The following is a 16,058-nucleotide window of genomic DNA, read 5'->3' as shown; positions in this document are numbered from 1 at the left end:
GGTAACTGTCCATCTGTGTGTGGGGTCTCTGTGTCTGTTTTTTTGGGTATCTGTTTCACACTGTCAGTCTGGCTGTGGAGAGTGTTTCTGGCTATAAGATCTGTTTTCCTTTGTGTCTGTCTGGGGGTGGGGTTTCTGCCTCTCTGTTTATGTATATGTGAGCTTAGTCCTTTCAGCAACTTGAAGAGAAACAAAATGGGGGCTTTGAGCTACCTGGTGAATACACTTCACGTATGTATGTGTGTATGTATATATAATATATACATATCACCACACACATATGTATATGTGTGTGTGTATGTATGTGTGTGTGTGTGTGTGTGTGTGTGTGTGTATATATATATATATATATATATATATATATATATATCAACTCATCTTGGTGGGCCTCAACCAACTGCATGAATGGAAGGGGGCTGCTGCTCAGTTTGCTGAACCTCTGGGCTAGATGACAACTTCAGTTATAGGGAAAAAAGCAAGATCATACTTCCTGCCCCTTGTATCTGCAGTTCTCAAATTTGGCTCTGCTGGACCAACAACCACTTTTGGTTTTTAATGTAACTGAGCTATGCAAATTACTTGGCTCTTGGATTAAGCTATCAAATACAGCTATGGATACTTGGTAGCTAAGGGAGCTATTGTATTTTGATTGTGCCCTTGCCTCTATTCCCTTCCCCTCCAATACAGAACATGTTGCATTTCTACATATCTGAAAGAAACGAGTGTGATGACTGATGGATAGGCAATGACAAACAGAAAGTAGGTAGATGTTATCAGATGTGCTTCATGAGTATTCATTGTAAATATGGCAACCAGGCTGGTTTGGGGCCAGCCCTTTGATGTTGGAAGTTGAGAACCAGTACCTTAGAGAAACTATTTTTTGTGCACTGAGTGTCCCCCTCAGGATGAGCAAACTGGTTAGAGAAAACCATTTTGGTATCTTGAAGCTAATGAACTTTTGTCCTTAAGAGCTTGAAATGAGTTTTTAGGAAAAAAGTCTGTGTATAAATGTTATATTTTACCTGTGATATGTACATTTATTAGTAAGACTGCATAATTTTAATTATTGAATTTTTGTTTGTTTTGTAGTTTGTGTACATGATTTATGTTGATTTGTAAACAGCTTGGTATACTGTCTTTGTTTTAGCAGTATATAAGCATTTTAAAAATAAAATAAGCCATAAACAAGTAGACCTCATGAGTACTAATTGCATTTATCCTGAAAATCAGATCTAATTCTTGCATTTAAGTTTCAAGTATTATCACTCAGATGATATTCTCATTCACCAAAATAATTCTTTCTCTAGGAAAGCTTTGTTTTAAACAACAAATAGTCCTTGTTGAAATGTACACATTGATAATCTTGATACTTATGTTTCACTTAAATAATCCACAATTGATTTATTCAAATTTGGATTGAATGCACATGATAAAATGATAGGAGCCATTCAAGTTTATTCACAAGCAGTGTCCTTTTGGTCCCTTTCTGACAGTTTGTGCAGTGGCAGTAAGAAATTGCTTGGAGTGTCAGCATCATTTGCAGATGAAATCAGGCGGGGAAACTGCAGCAGGCCAGAAAGCAGCACAGAACCTGATTGGAACAGGAAAATCCACAACAAAGGCAAGTGTACAGTGTTGTTCATGATAACCAAACAGACCACAGCTATACATTGTATCCAAAGCCTTGTATTTATTCTCACCATGGGAATGGGTAATATGTGAAATAAAAGCAAGAAGTTCCTGCTTATGTGGCATAAATTCTATAGCATTTATTCTGTTATCAACCTAAAATTCAGATATACAAACTATTCTTAACTTTTCTTAATCGTTTCTTTTTCTTTTTCTTGTTTTCTCCTTGTATTTCTTTCTTTTCAGCTGTGTTCTTACTATTTTGTACTGGTCTGGCTTGGTATTTCTTGAATTTAGAAGTTGGAAAGTTGTTAGTCAAACACCATGCTATCGTTTTTTCTGAGGTGGTATTTTTTAAAACTACATTTAATTGGTGGTTTCTTTCTTCTAGAGCTCAATGGATGTTGTGATAGGTGGTATTTCTCCAGTTCGAGATTTTGACAGACTTCTGCAGGACATGGATATAAACCGACTCAGAGCTGTAGTCTTCAGAGATATAGTGAGTTTATACACAATAATTTACCTTTGCTTTATTGCCAAGAGTGGTGATGTTTCCTGTCTCTTTATCTGTGTATAAACTCAGTGCTACCCAATTTGGCAGGCGAGATGACAAAATGAAGCACCGGAATCTGAGCAAGGAAAATGCATCATGAATTTGAGGGCACATGCAGGTGGGGTGAAGAATGATTTATAGGGAAAACTTCTCTGAAAGAATGCTTACAGCATTGTCTACAATGTAATTTCTCTTCCACTTTGATCAGTGGAAAAATGATACTGGCCAGTCCACTTCTAATTTTTTATAATGGACTTGAATTTGTCATCAACTTAATATTGTATAATATGAGGTCTATAGTTTAACAAATCTTAGTAGTTGAATATTTTCCTTTTGGTTCAGTAGTAGCTGTATTGTAGGTAGCTGTGATTTAACATATAAAAACAAAATAATTTCTCTGTAGATAAAGCACAACAAACTGCCATTCAAGATGGTGACGCCATCTGACAGTGCCAAGTTGGTTGTTTTTCTCTCAGCTCGGAAAGTTTAACTTTGCCTTCTGAGCACTAGCATCCCATGCAGAATCCTCCCTCAGACTATTTTTGTCAGCTCAGCAAATGGTCAGGAAAACTTTGTTAGTGTTACAGCGTATATCTTGAGAATGTCATCAGGAAAAAAACCTTTGGAGAGAAAAGGGGAAAGTTCACTTAAAAATTTTTAAAAAGTGTGGACACAAAATATCCAAAATGTTTCTCTTTGCCTAAAATGCCTCTGGCCAGAACATGATATGGCTGACTCTAGTCCCTGTATATATATGACCCTGAGGGCACTAGCTTTCAGGGAATTTTGACTTAAATATAAGCAGCCCAAACTCATGAGATCAGAGTGAATTGAAATCATACTTGGTCAACTTCAGATCATGAGAGATCATAGGTGTCGAGAGTCAACATTGATGGAAATAGCACACCTGAAGCATCGGGTCTGGGACTGATAAGTGCCTAAGGGACACAGTGCTGTACTATTGGTGTCAAGAGTCAGAACCAAGAATTATTGGCAGTGATCTAACAGCACCAAAACATTGAAGCTGAGAAACATCAGCTCTGAAGCATTGGTGTCAAAGAAACATAGCTAGGATAACTCTGCCAAAACCTCAGCACTGACATTCTAATATGCCATAAGACAGTGTTCAGCTTGACCTAGACCTGATTGAAATAAAGCATACAAGGAAAAGAAAACATCTAGAGTCTTCCAGCTGTATGTCCTCACTTCCTATATTGGAGCCTTAGACATAATCAAGACATCTAAGTGTAGGCTTACTACCACAGTTGCTAATACAGCAATGTCATGACTTAGTGCAGAAATTATGGGCAGACTTCATAAAAACATGAATGAAACAAATACCTAAACAAGATATGAGAGGATGGTGACTAACTGCAGGCAAACCTTTCACCGTCTCTTTTTTGTTAAAAGAAGAGGAAATAATAGAAGAGAAACAAAAATCAGACATGACTTCATTTATACAAACAAATCTGATTCACAGAGTTTTATGACTCTAGTTTAATAGATTTAGATATACAGTTTCCAAATCCACTGTTGTGGGCTGAAAGAAATGCATAATACTGACAAGCTAATGAGAGAAATCAAGTGGCAGTTGCTACCTTTAAGAGAACCTGCATGGCACAGCTGATACTACCATAACAAGCGTGCTGGACAGACTGGACTATTTGGTCTTTTTCTGCTGTCATTACTATATATATATGTATGTATAAGATATCTTATAAGGAGCAGTACTTACCAAGCAACGTAGATCAAATGCCAACTTAGCTCTTCTGAGCCATTATACTCTGTTAAATACATTACTGTACTAAACTTACACAACAATGGGTTAGTTTGCATAATATTTTCCAGCTGGTTGGCATTATAATTTTATCTCCTATATGCTAAGACTGGATTCTTGTAAATCAAATGATTTCTTGTAATTTTAACCTGGAATGCTGAAACAAAACTTAATGCTGACATTTAACATAATAGTTAATCTTTAGCTTCCTTTTTAGCATTTCACCAGACTTGTCTATTTCTACAATTCTGATCAGTGCAATCTCATTTTGCTATAATTATTTTTGTTTCTACGTTGCCACCAAACTAGTCTTGCTTCATAGAAATCCTTTTCAAAGCACCCTTATATTCGTCATTGGACTTAACACCTGAACAACCCAGAAGTTCAATACCACTGGAAGATTTGACATATTCAATACCATTCAATTTAGAAGAAGATGCTGAGGAAACTAGTGACACTTAGAGTCTTCAGATTCATCCAAGCTCCAAAGCAGTACCAAGGGGTACCAATGTATGAAACTTTGAAGGTAAAACAAAAATCTGGAAGACATCTTTCACTGGGCCACCAATATCAAAAAACAGATGTGAAATATAGAATATAAAAATACCTAGGGCATGAAAAAATATAATTCTCCCAGGACAAGCAGGATGGTAGTCCTCACATGTGGGTGACATCACCAGACGGAGTTCTGTCTTGGAACACTTTTGTCAAAGTTTCTAGAACTTTGACTGGCACACTGAGCATGCCCAGCATGCCATAATCCCTGTGGCCACAGGGGTCTCCCTTCAGTCTTTTTTTATGCACTGCAGTTTGCATCACGGGTTAGGAGCTCTGTGAGATTTCTCTCACCTTTTTTCCTCACGGAAAAACTTCAAGTTTTACTTTAAAAGTTCCCTAACAGGGATCCTCCATCGCTCAGTGAGTACTTTTCCCATGTCTCCAGTTGGTTCCTGCCGCCTTACCATTCGGTTCCTGCAGGCCACAGACAGTTTCGCGCCCTTTTTATCGGCATGGCGACTGGGTTCAGAAAATGCCCAGAGTGTCCGCGAACAATGTCCATCATGGACCCTCACACTGTGTGTGTTCTGTGCCTGGGATCGTTGCACGATGTCTGTCAGTGTCCTGATTGCGCCAAATGACTCCAAAAGGCAAATGTGCCCATCTGGATAAGATGGAGACACTCTTCAAATCAAAGTTAACTCCATCGACTTCTGCACAGTCATCACCAGCGAGTAAAGGTCCTTCCACCGACAAGCCTCACCGGGAGCAGTAGGGAGACGGTGACATCCATCACCGACGCCATCCAGGGCATCGGTAGTGTCATCCTTGGTGTCGGGGAAAGACCGGACCAAGCACTGAGGGAAACATTGCTACTGGCACTGACGCGATTCCACTCCCGGTGCTGGCACTGACATCGCAGTGTCATGGATGGCCATCGAGCCACCTTCGAAGAGGGCCTGGGCAGAGGAGCCCCCATCCTCTGTACCCGAGACCCCGAGGCATTCCCCCCCCGACATCGGTTCCGGGTACTGTGCCTCCACAAACTCCTGTGGAAGAGCCAGTAATGCCTAGCTTGCCTCCCCCTGTAGCTGCACTATCCACACCAGCTTTCAGGGAGAAACTGGACATCCTTGTCCGCCAGGCAGTCCTCGATGCCTTCTGGAACCAGCATCCGCCAGCGAGGCCGGCCCCCACACTGGCACTGATCCCGGAACCACCGATGTTTGCACTGCTACTGGACCGACTTCATACCCTCATCGGTGCTTTTCCGACTCAGCCCGATCCATCGGCACAGAGTTGACCATCGAGACCTCCGCAGCTCCCGATACCCATTCCGGGCTCCTCGGAGGATGACTACACTACTCCAGTCCGACTCCAGCTCCAGGTCCATCGGGACTCTCGGGACCTAAACTTCCACTGTTCCCATCGAAGCCTCCATCGATGCCAATACACCTTCCATCAAGGCCTCCATCGATGCTCACATGCCCTGGAATGTTGGACATTCTCCCTCCTTTTGTATCTAGACATGACCCATGGGAGGATGTGGATACAGATACCTCTACATCAGAGGACTTGCTCTCAGAGCCTTCTCCTCCAGAGGAAAGACGGCGGTCTCCTCCTGAGGACCTTTCCTTCACAAGCTTTATCAAGGAAATGTCCGAAACCATCCCTTCAACCTAGTGACGGAGGAGGACACCCATCACAAGACCTTGGAGGTTCTACAGTTTGATGCCCCCAAGGAAATTATGGCCATTCCAGTGCATGAAGTCCTATTTAATCTCCTACACCACCTATGGGAGCAGCCTGGCACTGTTCCACCAGTCAATAGGAAAACAGATGCAACCTATCTAGTTCAACATGCCCCAGGCTTTCAAAAACCACAACTGCCTCATCAATCTGTTGTGGTGGAATCTGCACAGAAAAAGGCTAAATGATTAAGAACATAAGAATATACCATGCTGGGTCAGACCAAGGGTCCATCAAGCACGGTATCCTGTTTCCAACAGTGGCCAATCCAGGCCATAAGAACCTGACAAGTACCCAAAAACTAAGTCTATTCCATGTTACCTTTGCTAGTAATAGCAGTGGCTATTTTCTAAGTCAACTTAATTAATAGCAGGTAATGGACTTCTCCTCCAAGAACTTATCTAATCCTTTTTTAAACACAGCTATACTAACTGCACTAACTACATCCTCTGGCAACAAATTCCAGAGTTTAATTGTGCGTTGAGTAAAAAAGAACTTTCTCCAATTAGTTTTAAATGTGCCACATGTTAACTTCATGGAGTGCCCCCTAGTCTTTCTATTATCTGAAAGAGTAAATAACCGATTCACACCTACCCGTTCTAGACCTCTCATGATTTTAAACACCTCTATCATATCCCCCCTCAGCCGTCTCTTCTCCAAGCTGAAACGTCCTAACCTCTTTAGTCTTTCCTCATAGGGGAACTGCTCCATTCCCCTTATCATTTTTGTAGCCCTTCTCCGTACCTTCTCCATCACAATTATATCTTTTTTGAGATGCGGCGACCAGAATTGTACACAGTATTCAAGGTGCGGTCTCACCATGGAGCGATACAGAGGCATTATGACATTTTCCGTTTTATTCACCATTTCCTGTCTAATAATTCCCAACATTCTGTTTGCTTTTTTGACTGCCGCAGCACACTGAACTGACTATTTCAATGTGTTATCCACTATGACACCTAGATCTCTTTCTTGGGTTGTAGCACCTAATATGGAACCTAACATTGTGTAACTATAGCATGTGTTATTTTTCCCTATATGCATCACCTTGCACTTATCCACATTAAATTTCATCTGCCATTTTGATGTCCAATTTTTCAGCCTCACAAGGTCTTCCTGCAATTTATCACAATCTGCTTGTGATTTAACTACTCTGAACAGTTTTGTATCTGCAAATTTGATTATCTCACTCGTAGTATTTCTTTCCAGATCATTTATAAATATATTGAAAAGTAAGGGTCCCAGTACAGATCCCTGAGGCACTCACTGCCCACTCCCTTCCACTGAGAAAATTGTCCATTTAATCCTACTCTCTGTTTCCTGTCTTTTAGCCAGTTTGCAATCCACGAAAGGACATCGCCACCTATCCCATGACTTTTTATTTTTCCTAGAAGCCTCTCATGAGGAACTTTGTCAAACGCCTTCTGAAAATCCAAGTATACTACATCTACTGGTTCACCTTTATCCACATGTTTATTAACTCCTTCAAAAAAGTGAAACAGATTTGTTAGGCAAGACTTGCCTTGGGTAAAGCCATTCTGACTTTGTTCCATTAAATCATGTCTTTCTATATGTTCTGTGATTTTGATGTTTAGAACACTTTCCACTATTTTTCCTGGCACTGAAGTCAGGCTACTAGGAAAAGAACATGAAAGCTCTTTTCCTAGTAGCCAATACATCTGCTCAAAGGATCAGTGAATTACATGCCCTTGTCACATACTCACCATATACAAGGTTCCTCCATGACAGAGTGGTCCTCCGTACTCACCCTAAATTCCTTCCCAAGGTGGTAACCAACTTTCACTTGAAACAATCTATAGTCTTGCCCACTTTTTTCCCAAGGCCTCACTCTCACCAGGGCAAGAGAGTTTTACACACCTTGGACTGTAAACGTGCACTTGCATTTTACCTAGACCGCACTGCTGTCCATAGGAAATCCACCCAACTCTTTGTTTCTTTCGATAAAAACAAACTGGGAGTTGCAGTGGGTAAACAAACTCTTTCCAACTGGCTAGCAGACTATATCTAATTCTGCTATGAGAAAGCAGGCCTTCCTCGTCAGGGACGAGTGAAGGCGCACTCATTAAAGAGCCATGGCAACGTCAGTAGCACACTATCGTTCAGTACCAATTGCTGAGATCTGTAAAGCTGCAACATGGAGCTCTTTTCACACATTTGCAGCACATTACTGCCTTGACAAAGAAGGATGTCAAGTCTCTACCTTTTTCCAATCCGTCTTGAAGAACCTATTTCCAGTATAATTCCAGCTCCTTCCACATCCATCTACCGTGATTTTCAGGCTGGCTCATTTTTCTCAACAGTACACCAGTCGTTGGGCTTGTTGCACAGGTTGTATGCTGTTGGTCCAAAGTAAATATGAGTCAGCCTGTAGCTTGCTAATTATCCACATGTGATGACTACCATCCTGCTTGTCGTAGGAGAAAGCAGAGTTGCTTACCTGCAACAGGTGTTCTCCCAGGACAGCAGGATGTAGTCCACACGAAACCCACCTGCCACCCCGCGGAGTTGGGTCCGAAACCATTTAATAATTTTATTTTTTCGCTTGTACCATTTGCTACAAACAAGATTGAAGGGAGACCCCTGTGGCCACAGGGATTATGGCATGCAGGGTATACTCGGTGTGCCAGTCAAAGTTCTAGAAACTTTGACAAAAGTGTTCCGTGACAGGGCTCTGTCTGATGATGTCACCTAAATGTGAGGACTACATCCTGCTGTCCTGGGAGAACACCTGTTACAGGTAAGCAACTCTGCTTTCCTGCATGACTCCAGTATTGTGGAATCTGTGATAAAGAAAGCTAAGAAAACAAAATCCTATACCAATTTATCTCCAGAGAAAAGATCCAAGACTCATAGACATGGTGGAAAAGAGAGTATATAAAGGAGCTACCTTGCAAGCAAAAATAGGGGTGCACCAGATCCAAATGGTCAAATATCTTTACAATAGCCTTGAAAAGCTACACAAGTGATCATAGAAGTTGCCAGAAGAGGAACAGCAATCCTTTAATGAAATAATGGCAGACACGAAGGACTGTGGGCAAAATGTATGACAAGGTCAATTTGATTCCTTCAATGCTGCCACAAGGATATCTGCAACAGCTATTGCAGCAAGAAGATTAGCTTGGCTAAGAGCATCAGGCCTTAGAGATGATCATAAAAAAAAATAGTGGATACACCATGTTCAGGTGACAATTTATTTGGAGATAAGGTTAGACACAGCAGAGGCAATAATGAATCAAATTACACTCTGCAGTCTCACATCTGTGAATCAGGACTTAGGACATAGGTATAAACAAGAACCATACAAAAGATCATACTACTATTCCCAAAGGAAAAGGTATAACCTTACTATTCAAATAGGCCGTAGCCAATCATGCAATAGAAGAGGCAACAGTATCATAACAGATCTCAACAGAGGCAAAACAATGACCTTCTGCAGAGATCTACTCTGTCACCCATTTCCAGAACTACAGGTAGAGAGAAGATTACTGTTTTCAAAAAACATTGGAAATTAAGATCGAATGGGTTTTGATGATAAAGGATATTTTCTAAGTTTTGAGAATTTGCCACCTCAAAATTTCCCAATTTACTATCAACATTCAAAAGACCAACTCACCATATTAGGGAGAGAGTTTGAATCACTTCTTCAAACAAAAGCAATTCAGCATGTACCTCAGTCATAGAGGGGAACAGGATTCTATTTCAGATTTATTTTTATTTATTTATTTAAAGAATTTTTATATACCGGGGCTTTTTATAGTAGCAGAAATGAATTTTTTGAGGTTAAAGTGGTTGTCTATCCATATGCCTAGGCTGCGGACCATTTGGGTGGAAGGGCAGCAGGGTGGCGAGGGGGGAGAGAGGCTGAGTGTGGGATTGTTAGGAGGAGAAAGGATAAGTAGCTCTGTTTTGTTGGTATTGAGTGCCAGAAAGTTGTCGGTGAGTAATTTGTTTATTTCAGACAGAGCAGAGTTCCAAATTTTCATTGCGTTTGGGATAGAGTCAGTTATTGGTATGAGTATCTGCACGTCATCTGCGTATATGAAATGCTGGAAACCCAGTTTGGAAAGAAGTAGGCAGAGGGGGAGGAGGTAGATATTAAAAAGGGTTGAGGAGAGGGAGGAGCCTTGTGGTACTCCTTGTGATAGCCTAACAGGTTTGGATTCGTTGCGACCAATTATTTCCTAATTCTCAAAAAAACAGAAACAGGCGATCTTAGCCTGAAACTGGATCTGTGGTCTAAACGTGTTTCTGAAAAGGGAAAAATTTTGATAGGCACAATATTACCACTCCTACTAAAAGGAGCCCGGCTATGACTATGCATATCCCTATTGACAGGGCTTATGGAAAATATTGAAGGTGTACTCTAGACGATTAATATTACCAATACAAGATGTTACCTTTTGGCCTCACAGCAGCATTCAGAGTATTTACCAAATGTCTAGCAGCTCACTTGAGAAAGCAAAACCTACTAGTATTTCCATACTTAGATGATTGACTAGTACCAAGTCTATCCTACAAAGAATCTCTGAGGTAGTGCATTGTTCTTATCAGTAATTCTATCTATTGTTCCTAATAAACTATGAAAGTCATCACCGACCAGAACAGCAACTAGAGTTCATAGAAGCACAGCTCAATATGATCACAGCGAAGGCTTACCTCCCCATGCAAAGAGCAAACAGGTTTATCACCATAGCATAGAAAATGCAAAAAAAGAAATGAATAGCAGCCAAAACATACATGAAATTATTGGAACACATAGCATCAATAGTACATATGATGCCAGTAACAAGGTTAAAAACGAGACAAGCATAATGGAACATAAAGAACAAATGGAATCAACGCACGCAACCACTAAACTACAAAATCCAGCTAAACAGGTGAAAATTCACTAACCTGGTGACAATCATATGGTTTATGAATGAATATTTATACTGACATTTGTATATTCTTGAAAAATGTATATGTCTTGAAGAAATGGTTATATATATTAAAGTGTTTATTAAAGCATCTGAATAATTGGATTTTGAATATACTGCTGTTTGTGCATTTGTTATTAATTTGACAATAAAAAAAAAACCTTATTCAAAGTCAAATCTTTCACCCTCCAAATAAACATCATAGTAACAACAGATGCATTGCTTCACAGATGGAGAGCATATCTCAATAATATCTGCATTTGAGGGAAATGGTCACAAGTATAGTCTGTACTTCATATAAATCTGTTGGAACTCAGGGTGATTTTTGATGCTGTAAAGATATTCAGACCATGGTTAATGAACTAAACATTGCCGATTCACACAGACAGTCAGGAATGTTATAAATAAACTAACAGGGAGGAACAGCTAATACCAGCTATGTACAGAAGCTGTTGACATTTAGAACTGGGCAATCAAAAGGAGAATGTGGATTTTAGCAATCTACTTACCAGGGAAGAACAATAAAATAGCTGATAGATTAAGCCATTAATTACAGCTGCACGCATAGTCTATCAACAATCTAATACTACAGGACCTTTTCAAGACTTGTGGAACATAAGTAATAGACTCCTTTACGTCTCTGTTCACTCACAAACCTCCATGATATTGTTCGAAAAGATCATCACAGGATGCAATAGTAAAAGATGTGCTTCTAATTTAATGGCAACACAATATAGCATATGCATTTTCACCAATTTCTCTAATACTAAAAATAATTCTAAAATTGAGAAAAGACAGAGGAAAAATGCTCTTAGTAACACCTTATTGGCCGTATCAGATTTGGTTCTCATGGTTGAACAGATTGGTGATAGATACGCTGATAAGGTTACGGACAATTCCAAACTTGCTAACTCAATACGAGGGAACAGTCCTTTATCCCAGTCTTCACTCCCTAGCATTGATACCATGGATATTGAGGGCAAGATGAGTAATGAGTTGCATTTGCCACACAAAGTAAATGAAATTCTGCTGGCATCCAGGAAACCTTTCACAAGAAATTCCATACAACTTCAAATGAAAGAGACCTACTGGATGATGTATTAAACAAGAACAACCACCATTTCAACCATACTGAAATTACTCCAGTATTTAATTCACCTTATATAGACTCAGAATTTGTCTTTAAACCAATCAGCGTTCATTTAAGCTCAATAGTAGTAGCTTACCATACATTAGATTCCATATTAGGTGCTACTACCCAAGAAAGAGATCTAGGCGTCATAATGGATAACACATTGAAATCGTCGGTTCATTGTGCTGCGGCAGTCAAAAGCAAACAGAATGTTGGGAATTATTAGAAAGGGAATGGTGAATAAAACGGAAAATGTCATAATGCCTCTGTATTGCTCCATGGTGAGACCGCACCTTGAATACTGTGTACAATTCTGGTTGCCACATCTCAAAAAAGATATAATTGCGATGGAGAAGGTACAGAGAAGGGCGACCAAAATGATAAAGGGAATGGATCAGCTTTCCTATGAGGAAAGACTAAAGAAGTTAGGACTTTTCAGCTTGGAGAAGAGACTGCTGAGGGGGGATATGATAGAGGTGTTTAAAATCATGAGAGGTCTAGAACGGGTAGATGTGAATCAGTTTTTTACTCTTTCAGATAATAGACTAGGGGGCACTCCATGAAGTTAGCATGTGGCACATTTAAAACTAATCGGAGAAAGTTCTTTTTTTACTCACAATTAAACTCTGGAATTTGTTGCCAGAAGATGTGGTTAGTGCAGTTAGTATAGCTGTGTTTAAAAAAGGATTGGATAAGTTCTTGCAGGAGAAGTCCATTACCTGCTATTAATTAAGTTGACTTAGATAATAACCACCGCTACTACTAGCAACGGTAACGTGGAATAGACTTAGTTTTTGGGTACTTGCCAGGTTCTTATGGCCTGGATTGGCCACTGTTGGAAACAGGATGCTGGGCTTGATAGACACTTGGTCTGACCCAGTTTGGCACGTTCTTATGTTATAATTGAAGGTAAGCCAGTTTAACAGCAACAAATGGTGGCAAGATTCTTAAAAGGTCTATACAACTTGAACCATTCTCTAAGACAACTAACACCACAATGGACTTATTATGTTGAGACAATGCAGCTGCCATTTGAGCCAGAGGCTAATGCTGACATGACATTTGTGACATGGAAAACATTTTTAATAACAAGAACCAGAAGAATAAGAGGCACTATTAACATATGCTGTCTATACACAGATATTTCAGAATAAAATACTCTTCAGAAAACTCAGCCCAGGTTTCTGTTTAAAGTGGTATGGCAATTCTACCTATATCAAGAAACACTTCTGTCTTCCTTTCCAAAACCGCATACCATATCTTCTAAATAGACATTACATACACTGGACTGGAGGAGTGTCCTCTTGTTCTGTTTAGATAGAATATGAACACTCAGAACATCAACCAAACTTTTCATATCCTATGATTACCGAAAAAGCGAGGCTGTCAAAAATCAAACAATGTCTAAATGGCTCACTTGTATTTCTCATTGCTATACAACTCTAGGTAGGAACATACAATCAATAAAAGCACTAAGTACAAACACTGGCTGCATCTAACTCTGCAACAATTCAGGATATCTGTAGATCTGGTCAACAAAATATTACTGTCTGGATAAAGAGTCACCCAAAGACAGTAAATTTAGACAAGTGGTGCTTAAAAACGTTTTAAAATAATTGAACCAACGTCTCGCAATAAACAAAACAAATTGCACAAGAAAAGTAGAACACCGTAGATATTTCACAGCAACCCTTAGCTGGGAGTGCATCTTATGTGAATGTTTGTTGTGCTTGTCTATAGAGAAAGTGAAATTGCTTATCTGTAACAGGTGTTCTCCTTGGTTATGAAAATAGTCACACAATCCCTCTGTCCTCCCTAGAAAGCTAGCCTAGTTTAGAAAAAGACTTGAGGGAGGATCCTGCACAGGGGCAATAGCATAGGAATACCTGCATATGCTAAGGCAAAGTTAAACTTTCTTAGCTGTGAGAAAAATAACCAACTCTGCACAGTTGGATGATGTCACATCTCGTTTGGTAGCTTGTTATGCTGTCCAAGGAGAACACCTGTTACAAGTAAACTATTTTGCTATATTAGGGTATGTAGGTTCTTTCTCTTATTTGAAGCAAAGATTTTTAGTAGTTCCTGGCTGACAGATTCAGTATACAAAACAAAAATTAATTTGTCAAGTTACATTTATGTACTCATTTTTGAAAGGCTGTTTGTTGCAACCTGTATGTATTCTATATGTGTAGTGTTTTATGTCATCACTGGCAGGAAAATAGCATGTAATAGTCTATTGTCTATTCTTGGCTACATGTTCCAATTTATTTTCTAAACTGAAGTTACAAATAATGAACTAATTGGCCACAGTTTCACTTGTTGAAAAGTGTCTTCCAGTCTGGAGCCCACCTAGCAGAGTTTTGTAATTTGGCCTTTTTATTGTATTAATATTGGAAGCATGTTCCCTCCCCTCCCCACCAGAATAATTCCTGATATCAAATCATTACATCCTATGAACTCTCTGGATTTCACTTGGAGACTTAGGGGATTTGCATTATTGTGGGCACTTGGGGAAACACTAAAAAAAAAAAAAAAAAAAAAAGCAAAACTCATGCTTCTCTTTACTGCTTTGACTATTCCCCTTCAATAAATCTGCACGGAACAGAAGGGAAGGAGTAAGCCTGAAGTGCACGCACTGCAGTCAGCATCTGGGGAGAAACTGGAGAGTGGCCGTAACAGGTGCAACTCTAACTGTGAGGAGACACAAATCAGAGATTTGTGACATAGGGAAATTATTGAAATCCCCAGTCCCTATCATGCAATGGGGTTCATCAGGTAACCCAAACCTGTCAGCAAAGGGTAGACATATAGGTGGTGGAAGAAGAATGCTGGAGTCAGGGAGGTCATGAGGAAGGGAAAGCATGCTGGGGTCATTTCTGGGGTGGGGGAAGAGCAGGGAAGAGGTGGAACAGAAAGTTGATGTGTAATATTCCTTCCTCCCTTACCCCCTCCCCCGCGCTCCCCCCTCCCCCCTATTAATCAACAGCAATCTCAGGGTAACCAGAACTCAAACGTTCCCAGGTATGCTTAGGTAGAAGTTGCAAATTTTGCCAAAAGTCAGGAAGTATTTCTTCACGGAAAGGGTGGTGGATGCCTGGAATGCCCTTCCGGAGGAAGTGGTGAAGTCTAAAACTGTGAACGACTTCAAAGGGGCATGGGATAAACACTGTGGATCCATCAAGTCTAGAGGGCGTGAATAAAGTGGAGACATTCAAACACTGTACGGAGCGGCAGTAGCCACAGCGGGCATTCAAACACTGCACGGAGCGGCAGTAGCCACAGCGGCATTCAAACACTGCACGGAGCGGCAGTAGCCACAGAGGCGTTCACGGAGCGGGATGCCAGTGGCCAGTAGTTGGTGTTCCACCTTCACGGAGCGGAAGGATGGAGGGCTGCTATTTCCAAAAAAAAAAACAAAACAAAAAATAAAAACAGGGGTGGGTAAGAGTATGGGGCAAGGGGGTGGCCTGTTTGTTGCAGCGGTTGCTACCCCCAATTGAGCTGGATGTCACTTGGATGCAGATTCAAAGCTGCTCTCTAAATTGGGTGGAGGGGAATTAGGGCTGGAGGGTACTGGAAGCCAATAGTAACAGGTGGGAGAGAGAAAAAGGGAAAAAAAATGGATAAAGTGCGTAGCTTGCTGGGCAGACTCGATGGGCCATTTGGTCTTCTTCTGCCGTCATTTCTATGTTTCTATGTTTCTATGTTACATAAAAGAGCTGCGGAATATGAAATGAAAGGATGACTGCTTCAAATAGGTCAAGGTCCAAGTTAGATTTCCTA

The 16,058-nt window shown here is 40.4% G+C and overlaps 1 protein-coding gene across 1 annotated transcript in view; it reads left to right on the top strand.

The window, feature by feature from the left end:
- The window catches only part of LRBA (LPS responsive beige-like anchor protein), a 1,658,631-nt gene that overhangs the window by 458,441 nt on the left and 1,184,132 nt on the right, over nucleotides 1–16,058 (top strand). The window contains 2 exon segments of the mRNA XM_029605291.1: nucleotides 1,494–1,621; nucleotides 2,021–2,128. Of these exon segments, the coding sequence (XP_029461151.1) occupies nucleotides 1,494–1,621; nucleotides 2,021–2,128 (236 nt within the window).

Source organism: Rhinatrema bivittatum, chromosome 1 (genome assembly GCF_901001135.1).
Source record: "Rhinatrema bivittatum chromosome 1, aRhiBiv1.1, whole genome shotgun sequence".
NCBI lineage: Eukaryota > Metazoa > Chordata > Amphibia > Gymnophiona > Rhinatrematidae > Rhinatrema > Rhinatrema bivittatum.
Note: the sequence above shows the minus strand (reverse complement) of the source record. Positions and strands in the feature narration are given on the sequence as shown.